The sequence below is a fragment of the Schistocerca nitens genome, chromosome 5 (assembly GCF_023898315.1).
Source record: "Schistocerca nitens isolate TAMUIC-IGC-003100 chromosome 5, iqSchNite1.1, whole genome shotgun sequence".
NCBI lineage: Eukaryota > Metazoa > Arthropoda > Insecta > Orthoptera > Acrididae > Schistocerca > Schistocerca nitens.
In genome coordinates this window covers 545,558,157-545,569,073 of record NC_064618.1, presented here as the reverse complement: position 1 = coordinate 545,569,073, position 10,917 = coordinate 545,558,157, and the positions used below count along the sequence as shown (strand labels likewise).

General features: G+C 40.7%; 1 protein-coding gene across 3 annotated transcripts in view; it reads right to left on the bottom strand.

Annotated features, from left to right (window-relative positions):
• Positions 1-491: 491 nt before the first annotated feature.
• The window catches only part of LOC126259273 (peptide-N(4)-(N-acetyl-beta-glucosaminyl)asparagine amidase), a 60,538-nt gene continuing 50,112 nt past the window's right edge, over positions 492-10,917 (bottom strand). For all 3 annotated transcript variants that reach the window (XM_049955909.1, XM_049955911.1, XM_049955910.1), the window contains exons 6-8: positions 3,959-4,220; positions 1,240-1,398; positions 492-1,152 (exon numbers count right to left, since the gene is read on the bottom strand). In XM_049955909.1, coding sequence (XP_049811866.1) covers positions 980-1,152; positions 1,240-1,398; positions 3,959-4,220 — 594 coding nt within the window. In that variant the 3' untranslated portion in view covers positions 492-979. The remainder of the gene's footprint in view (positions 1,153-1,239; positions 1,399-3,958; positions 4,221-10,917) is intronic.

Genomic DNA, 10,917 nt, shown 5'->3' with positions numbered 1-10,917 from the left:
TGGTTGGTTCCAAAATGCTGAGCTTCCATTCATACAATGGAAGAAACTCCCAGATATAGCACAAGGCAAAATTTCTGTGTGATAAGACAAGGAACAATTTCTGTGTGATATCATATACAAATTATTATTATTGATAAATGTTTGTTCTATGTAAAAAACACTATGAGACAGGAGAACTTCGACTAATCATTCATACCAACTGAAAATCAAATCAAATGAATCTGAATCTTCCACTCAACCCATATTACTTACGGCACAGAGAACTTAGGTAATGCTTATTGATGTAAAATCAAACAATAGAAGGTCCAGGATGGAATACTAACAATATGGAAAAGACAGATTGCTTCTCACCACAAAGAGGAGACATTGAGCCATGACTCAACACTTACTGATGTAACGTAGAGATGAAGCAATTTTATTCTTAGGAAACTAAAGCAATATCTTCCAACGTAAACATAATCATGATGTCAGAGAAGTAAGAATGGCAGAAATATGTTTCACCAGTTTGTTAACATCGTAATTTTACATATGGAGAATAAAAACATGACTTTCCAACTTATCTAAATGCTCAAAATAATGATGCACATAAAACTTGTAATTTATATTTTTACCTTGTGCACATCATTCTCTTCATTTCTGCAAAATGTAGAAAAGTGATGAGGAACTGTGCACCAAGTGCCACCTACTCCAAATTCCCAGTGTAGAGACCATCAACTGCACGAGAAGTTTCCATTGGTAACTCATACTAACCTCTTATTTGTGGCCCCCTCCTTAATGCAACACATTGCAAACTCTTGCCAAACACAGCATGCAAGGGGGGATCACATGGATGGCCCCCTATAAACTTCACCAATACGATTAATGTTTGTATCACTTGTAGTCAATGTCACAAAATCAATTTCCACAAGATAATAACAGAAAATGAGTTCACATATGGTAGTATAGTGTCTTTTTTTTTAAATGAGCACTGTTTTGCTATTTACATTTTCCTTAGTTTGATAACAATGTTGAATGGATAACTCGTGCTGCCAACTGGCTCACGGAAAAGCTGTGCATGCTGCCATGCTGTTGTACCTCTCCCTCTACTTAGTTCAGCACTCAGGGTCAAACACTTGGAACCATATAAAATCTTTGTGGAAACTGCTGTTTCATCTGCAAATGGGCAAAGTCATCAAACATAAGGAAATAAAATGTGGAATTGCCTAAAACAATACTAAGAAGTTGTCTGAATCTCCTTACTTGGTGGTACTTCCATGTTGTTTGTATCCCCTGTCATTAGTAGCTTAATAACACCATTTTCAAACACACTTCTCACAAACACAAGATTCACTGTTTCTATAACTAAGCCAGAGGATGAAAAGTCAAATTTCCATGTAATGGTGCCTTTTGGGCTTCCCTCTGTTAAAATGAGAAAGAAAAAGGGCAAATTAATGCAAATATGTGAAAAGAGAGAATTTATATACATTATTACAAATTAAACACACTTTCTCAAAAATATGGAAGGTCACACCATCAGCAATACAGGAACCTCATTAATATCAACTGATACACTGACACAATTAAGGTTAATTTGCATACTATAAAAATTCATGAAAAACAGATTCATTGCCAGCAAAAAATACAAATAAGGAACAGAGGTACAACAAAGGAGATGTTATAATGAAACATAAGGCAAACAGAAGACAAAAACTGCAAGTGTGGAATTTCTACATTCCCAAGTACAGCTCTAAAAGTACATTTATATTTAAGTAATATACAATAACATTTTGAAGAAATTAATTGTGCTTTTAAAGCTGCACCAAATCAAGAGAAATATCTGACTGGGAGAACAGAACATGAATTCTAAAATTCGCACATGGAGCGATGTACTGAAATGCGAATAAATGTAATAAAGGAAAAAAATGAAGAGGGCAGAATCAAGTGCTCAAGAATAAATCAAGATTTCAAATTATGGTATGGAAAGTATGTCAGAGTAACAATGAAAGTTAAATGGAATTGCAGACTCATATTAGTTGACAGTTTCACTATAAACCAAAACATGGCAGTTCTATGTCTAGCTTCAGATTTTCACCTCATGGAAAATTCATCATGTGTGCATGTAAACAGTGACGAATGCCAAAAACAGTCTGCCATTAGTAGTAAAGTGTGCCATGGTCGTGTCTGAGAAATGCTTTTTAGGGACGATTTGTAAAAATCTGAGGATGACGTGGATAACTATGATTCAGATAAAGATACTATGTTCCTTAATGCAAATGAGATTCAAAAGTTGCTGTTAATCAGCTAAATGTGAATAATTATTTAAGCAATTAAACACTATTAATTTGTGTTGCTTACCACACGTGTTGCTTACAGACACGTGTATGTGCGGATGGATATGTGTGTGTGCGAGTGTATACCTGTCCTTTTTTCCCCCAAGGTAAGTCTTTCCGCTCCCGGGCTTGGAATGACTCCTTACCCTCTCCCTTAAAACCCACATCCTTTCATCTTTCCCTCTCCTTTCCTCTTTCCCGATGAAGCAACAGTTTGTTGCGAAAGCTTGAATTTCGTGTGTATGTTTGTGTTTGTTTGTGTGTCTGTCGACCTGCCAGCACTTTCGTTCGGTAAGTCACATCATCTTTGTTTTTAGTTATATTTTTCCCACGTGGAGTGTTTCCCTCTATTATATTCTTACCACAATTTATGTGACCTTATGTGACATAGTGATGGCAGAAATGTTAAGGGTTATCCTTAACACTATTTACATGCTGTAGTAAGGCAAGAATAAAATTAATTTTGTATGTTCTGAATCACAGATTACTTTTGGGGTTGTTACGGCTTATTACTGTAAAAAATGGTAATGCGAATCTTAGGATTCTAAATTGAAACAATTTGGATCTTTCAAATTTGTGAAGTTTCACAGTAATATTTCGTTAACTCATCCAACAAGTAAACAGTCGTAACTCAATGCTAATCCACGTTAAGTCTCCTCGATTAGCAAGTTAACATTGTTAAGTTTCCACTTAAGTACTTTTAAGAATATGATTTTGGATAGATTTTACAATTTGAAAATCACGTCATTACTCTATAAATATTAGAAAAGATGACCTATCTGAATAAAATAAGCACAGTGGATGTACTTGAAGCCTCTTACAAATAAGAGTTTATTGAAACTTTACTGCCCTGTTTCTCAAAACAACCTACTTGTCCCTTGAACTTTTGTGTTATAAAGATTCAAAACAAGTACAGTCAGCAGCAAAACAGTGTGAATAACTGTTTCCAGCAAAAATCTGATGATAAATACTTCTTTATTATGATCATTTTCAGTTGTCAGACCGTTATAAGGTATCATAAACGCATTTAAAAGAGCTTACATGACTTTATAAACCCTATGGCATCAATTAACATAAAATCCATCATCAGTCATTGTTGGCATGTAGTAATATATATTACACTACCAATAATAAAAGTTACCCAGCATTGTCAATCTTCCTTCCATACAAGGTCCAGCTAAAAAATAACTGTACTGATTTTTTAACACATAACCAGGCATGGTCCACAACGTCAAATACTATACTGCTGAGTATTTCTATTCCCAAAACTGAAATTTGCTCTGTAAGGAACATGATTTGATAGACTTGAAGCCATGAAAGAAAAAGTGATGGAGACCATAAACAAGCTTTCAAAAGATAACTTCGGATGCTGCTTTGAGCAGTGGAGAACACGCATGGTTTGGGCGTAAGACTCGTGAGGTCTGTTTTGGAGTGAATAATACAAAAGTTGTGAAGAAGTAAAAATAAAGAATGACGTATACCTAACCTGATTATTTTTGGCCAGATATGTATTTGCTGTGCCTTACTTCAGTTAGAACAGACGTAAATAAATAGGCAAAGAAAATAGAGGCACAAATCCCAAGTAAAATTACCAATTTCTTTTCTTTTAAATGTAACTGATTTCAATAGCTTAAAACACAAACACTTACCTGTTCTTGATAAATAGAACATCTTCCAGTCTTTTTCTTCTTTTCGAAAGACTGAATCAAATTCAAACACACCATTCTGCCATCCAGAAATGCAGGCCTCCTCAGTGTTAGTACTTCGAAAATATTTGTCCTTTTCACAAGAGTAACTTAACTGAAATCTTTGTGCTGAAATTTCTGCAGCATTTGGAGTCCAAACATATGTAACTTTTTCTGTAACCTCTCCCCTTGCAAGTCTCCAGAGCAGGGAACCTGAGGTGCGCCCCTAAAAATTTAATTTATATCATTTACTTGAAAAACAGCTTCAATATTTTAATATCTGCTAGTCTGGTTGTTATCACAGCTAATATTATTAATAAGGTATTACTAAGATTTTCTGTTACATGAGCATCATAGGGTAATTATTTAAAGCTATGTGTTTTGAACATATTTACTTTCGCAAGGCGTGATTGGGCATATATGGGGCTTAAACATGTTCAACTGTGAAGCACACATTTCTGTTTGATAAATGACATATTGCTTGTTCCACATCTACATCTACATCTACATCGATGCTCTGCAAGCCACCATGTGGTGTGTGGAGAACAGTACTCTGTGCCACTTTTAATCATTCCCTTTCCTGTTCCACTCATGAATAGAGTGAAGGGAAAACAACTGTCTATATGCCTTCATATGAACCCTAATTTCTCATATCTTTATCTTCCTGGTCCTTATGCACAAAGTTTGTTGGCGCCTAGAAGCACCTGGCAGTCAGCTTCAAATGCTGATTCTCCACATTTTATCAATATTGTTTCTTGGAAAGAACATTGCTTTCCTTCCAGGGATTCCCATTTGAGTTCTCAATGCATCTCTGTAACACTTGTGTGTTGTTCGAACCTACTGGTAACATAGCTAGCAGCCCGCCTCTGAATTGCTTCGATGTCTTCCTTCAATCCGACCTGGTACTGATCTGAAACACTCGAGTGGTAATCAAGAACAGGTCACACCAGCATCCTACATGCGGTCTAAAAAAATTTTTTGGGATGTAACATAACAGTACAGTCAAAAGGATATTTGCTACTCACCATACAGTGGAGATGCTGAGTTGCAGATAGGTGCAACAAAAAGGCTGTCAGAGAGTGAGCTTTGTCAAAAATACACAAAACACACACACACACACACACACACACACACACACACACACACACACACACATGACCAGTCTATGGCTGCTGAGGCCAGACTGTTAGCAGCAGCACATGATGGGAGAGGCAACTGGGTGATGGGGGTAAGAAAGAGTCTGGGGTGGGGAGGGGGAGGGATAGCAGGGTAGGGGGTGGGGGATGGCAAAATGCTGCTTGTGGGAGCATACAGGGAGAAGGTGGAGAGAGGGTAGGGCAACTAGGTGCAGGCTATTGTGTATAAGATGTGATCTTTTATTGTTTTGTGTCCTCAAGCTGATTTGCAGTCTTGTTTTTTGAAACAAATGACTTATTTTGTTGGAAATGTTACCCCAGTATGGTAAGGTTATAAACTTGTCTTTTTCTACTTGCTTGGCCTTTTCTAATTTAATCTGATTTCTATTGTTACCATGTTCTTTCCGCTCTTCTTTTTTTTTTTTTTTTTGTATTATTTCATAACTTTTGATTTCATAACTTTGATGCTACCTCCTCCAGTGTTGGCTGGCACCCAAGAGGAGGGACATAAGTGACCTGGTCAGTGATGGCATGGCTGAGGGCGGACATTTGTGGGGTGCAACAACAGCCGCTGGGAGTGCCAGTACCAGAACTGGATCCAGGGGGAGGGGTTGGAGGGGGGTCCTGGGGCTATAGAGCAGAAGACGGATCTGGTGGGCATGGCCATCTTTGCCCAGGCTTTGATCTTCTTGCAGAGGGCTGGAAATGAGAATGCAGGAGGGAGAATGAGGCAGAATATCACCCTGAGGCAGATGTTGGGGCAGAATGAGTGAAGGACACACCAATGGTGGAGGTGAATGAGAAGATCTAGATGTGTGAAGAAATAGGAACCAACGTAAGTTTGCAGGGAGGCTGCAGAGACTGGTCCTCCACTCTGAGGCAGAGTTGATTTCGATGGTGGGTCACGAGTCTGTCCTCTGTCTGCAGCATGAAAACCTATCCCTCAGCGCTGTCCATGCATGACCACCAGAATCCAATACTCATGGTGGCCAAATGCATTGGCCCAGACTGGGGTCCAAAGTATGTAGTGCATGCAGGGAGGCCACAGGGTGGGTAGCAGGAGATTCAACACCATGCACAGCTGGGGTCCATGTAGCAGTTCTTCTGGGTTCTTCCCACCAACGAGTGTGGATCTACGAGGGCAGTTCAATAAGTAATGCAACACTTTTTTTTTTCTCGGCCAATTTTGGTTGAAAAAACCGGAAATTTCTTGTGGAATATTTTCAAACATTCCCGCTTCGTCTCGTATAGTTTCATTGACTTCAGACAGGTGGCAGCGCTGTACGGAGCTGTTAAAATGGCGTCTGTAATGGATGTGCGTTGCAAACAATGGGCAGTGATCGAGTTTCTTTTGGCGGAAAACCAGGGCATCTCAGATATTCATAGGCGCTTGCAGAATGTCTACGGTGATCTGGCAGTGGACAAAAGCACGGTGAGTCGTTGGGCAAAGCGTGTGTCATCATCGCCGCAAGGTCAAGCAAGACTGTCTGATCTCCCGCGTGCGGGCCGGCCGTGCACAGCTGTGACTCCTGCAATGGCGGAGCGTGCGAACACACTCGTTCGAGATGATCGACGGATCATCATCAAACAACTCAGTGCTCAACTTGACATCTCTGTTGGTAGTGCTGTCACAATTGTTCACCAGTTGGGATATTCAAAGGTTTGTTCCCGCTGGGTCCCTCGTTGTCTCCATCTGTGAGGAATTGCTTGCTCGTCATGTGGCTGAGGGTGACAATTTCTTGTCAAAGATTGTTACAGGCGATGAAACATGGGTTCATCACTTCGAACCTGAAACAAAACGGCAATCAATGGAGTGGCGCCACACCCACTCCCCTACCAAGAAAAAGTTTAAAGCCATACCCTCAGCCGGTAAAGTCATGGTTACAGTCTTCTGGGACGCTGAAGGGGTTATTCTGTTCGATGTCCTTCCCCATGGTCAAACGATCAACTCTGAAGTGTATTGTGCTACTCTTCAGAAATTGAAGAAACAACTTCAGCGTGTTCGTAGGCACAAAAATCAGAACGAACTTCTCCTTCTTCATGACAATGCAAGACCTCACACAAGTCTTCGCACCCGAGAGGAGCTCACAAAACTTCAGTGGACTGTTCTTCCTCATGCACCCTACAGCCCCGATCTCGCACCGTCGGATTTCCATATGTTTGGCCCAATGAAGGACGCAATCCATGGGACGCACTACGCGGATGATGAAGAAGTTATTGATGCAGTACGACGTTGGCTCCGACATCGACCAGTGGAATGGTACCGTGCAGGCATACAGGCCCTCATTTCAAGGTGGCGTAAGGCCGTAGCATTGAATGGAGATTACGTTGAAAATTAGTGTTGTGTAGCTAAAAGATTGGGGAATAACCTGGTGTATTTCAATGCTGAATAAAACAACCCCTGTTTCAGAAAAAAAATTTGTTGTATTACTTATTGAACTGCCCTCGTATATGAACTGAGAAAACGTTTGAGTGCCTCTTATACTGAGTCCTCACCAACGTACAACTTCTTTTGCAAATTGAAAGTGCATATGAGACATTCCACTTCCCCATTCAAATGCGGATAGAGAGATGAATTGCGGGCTGTTGTCAGTTACCAGAGTGCAGGGCAGGCCTTTGATGGGGAAAAAAAAAAAAAAAAACCGAGTGAGAGTCCACGCCATTGCATTTGCTGTATGGGAGAACAGTTGACAATGTACGGAAACTGAGAGTAAGCACCAATGGCCACTAATGAATGAGCATCCAAGAAGGGGCCCACAGAGTTGAAGTGGACATGCTCCCAAGGCTGTGAGGGCTCAGGCCACATTGAATAACACTTCCAGGGAATCACTTGGTGACCTGCACACTTAGAACAAGCAGTTATTAAATATTCCAATTTCATGATTGATCTTGCACTATTAGACACATCAGTGAGCCAGTATCTCCATCCGTGAGATACCCCAATGACCATGGTGCACGAGGCAAAAAATGTCCCACTGGAGAGATGTCAGAATCACCATCCGTAGCATTTTCCATAGACAACAGAATAGCACCATCAATGAGTGTGAGTCTCTGTTGTAACATAAAATAGTTGTGGATGAGATCCAACACACAAGGCTGAGGTCATTCCAGCCATCTTTGCTAAATGTACTGCCACACTTCACGAAGAGCAGGGTCAGAGGGGACAGCTTGAGCAATGCAGCAATTGGTAGTAGGTAATTCATCAACTGTCTATAAAGCTTCCTCATCAAGGTAAAAACAAAGTACTTCATCCTGATCGAAATCAGGGTCAGGTCCCACTGGTAGGAGCGAAACAGCGCCCACACTGGAGTGCTGAACCATGAGCCGGAAATGAATCTCATACCTACTGAGAAACAGGGCCCACTGTTGAAGTATATGGGCTGTTTTATATGACACGTGTGCCGCTCGACTAAGTAACGGCTCATGATTAGCCAGCAAATGAAACTGAACACCATAAAGAAACACATGAAACTTCTTCGTAGCACAAGTAATAGCAAGGGCCACTTCCTCTATTTCCAAGTAATTCTTCGTGTATCATTGGGCACCTTTGATGCCAAAGCAATGGGTTGCTCCAAATCCATATGCACTACATTGAGACAACAAGACTCCACGAAGTATGTGAGGTGCCCTTGCAATCACAAGCCAGCACCCCATTTGACATGTGACCCTTTGGGGCAGAATGCAAACCAGCTTTCAACATCCGAAATGTGTGGTCGCAGGCTGGTGTCCAGTCAAATGATCCACTCTTCTTATGCAGCTGATTTAAGGGGTGTGGAACATTAGCCCTTACAGCAGGAACTTTATAATGTGATTTCACCTAAGAATGCTTGGAGTTCCTTCAGTAGGGTGCAAAATAACCTTAACAGCCACAATGTGACTTGGTGGGCTGACTCCCCCAACGATAAATGGTATGTCCCAAGATCTTACAGGTGTTGGAAGAAACATGACATATTCAAAAATTCTTCTGGCGTGCTCAGTTTTGAAATATACCATTACTGTCTGCTTGCCAATTTTGTCATAAGTTCATCCAGGTGAGGGAAGTCGTACATATTGACCACTGATTGGGAATTAACTGTCACCTGCAAATTACCGCAAAGACATAGCTTGCTCATCGATTTCTTGTTAATATCTAATGGTAAGATTTAAGTTGTGAGTGTTGTTTTGTTACTACTCAATCTAAAGAATCTTACTTGGACTCCATGGTTCGGAATGCTATCATTAGGTCTGTCCTCGATAAGGAGGTCCATCAACAGGCATTGCAGTTTGAAGACCCGCTCTTTTGAAGAAGTACTTAAGATAGCACAAGCATGCTACTCTTCAAGAAGAGGAATCTCCTGCCAATTATAAATGAATGAGATTGGCACTATAATGCTTCAAGCTGTCAGATGATTCAGTTCTTCCTTTACTTGAACAAGAAGTGCAAGTGGCACTGACCTGGCAAAAAAAAGAGCTAGGTCTCACCATGGATTTGAGAGCGATGTGTGCCGCTTAATCTGTGCCTTTGCCAAGTCCCGGCAAAAATGAAGCAGAATACATCTTGCACAAGGCACCCAACTCCTGACAGGGCACAAGATCAGACACTAAATTGGCTACTGTAAATCCAAATGGTGTAAAAACATGTGAGCCCAACAAATTTTCCATAAATGCACTGTCTACTACAAGAAATGTCACTGGCCAGACCACTGTCTTGTGAGCAGTCTCTGTTGTAAATTGTTCAAGAAGAGAAATCTCCTGCCAGTTATAACTGACAAGACAGCACAAAGTAGCCAACAGTGGAGGGGAACCAATGCATAGATAATGTTAGAATTCAGAAGTAATGATGCTGCACCCATATCTACTTGTAATCTTAAGAGCGTACTGTTGATACACATATTACTGAATGGTTTTATTACAAACAGTTGCAATATCATCACTTGACTTGCTAAAAACATTAATGCCCATAGCTTAAGATGTTGAAGTCAAAGCAGGAGCTGACCAAGCATTGCATACCATAGCAATATGGCCTTTTATTCTACAGAGATGGCAAGTATCCCAACACTGAGGACAGGCCAGCCAGTTATGTTGAACAAGACAAGTAGGCAGGGGGTTGTGGTAAGTTGTCCACCTTGGATATGTTTGCTGTATTGTCACGACTTCCACTTTCGAAAGCATGCTAGATTGTGTGTGGCAACTGTCAGATAAGTGGACAGAGGCCACGTTTGCCCAGAGCCTAACTGGCAACCTGTGCTACAGGAAACTTCAAATTCCTGTGCTATTTTAAGTACTACTTCTAAAGAGGTGATCTTCAAACTGCAATGCCTGTTGATGGACCTCCTTATTGAAGACAGACCTAATGATAGCATTCCGAACCATGGAGCCCACATAAAATTCTTTAGATTGAATAGTAAAAAGCGACACTTATGACTTACATCTTGCAACTCTCCAGCTCAATTTCCAATATGATAGCGCTTTAATTGAGTCTGTTACCTATAATGCCAAGAAGAATTTCTCACATGTTTTCCAGTCCTCGGCCACTCTGTCATAGGCAGATAAAGGTGACATGTAGGCCAGCGAATTTTGAGATTATGTTACCAGTCCTATAAACATTCTCTCCAACAGGTTCACGTGTTCCTGCAGCTGACCCAGAAAACTCTGAAAGACAGCCTCCAAGGTTGCCTCTCTTGATATAGTAACTTTGACAATAACATATGTGAATAGCAAACCTTACCCATCATCACTTGTGTAGTAACACACACAATTGAGTATGCCAACAGTATGCAATCTGGACATGTTGAGTACATCATCCTT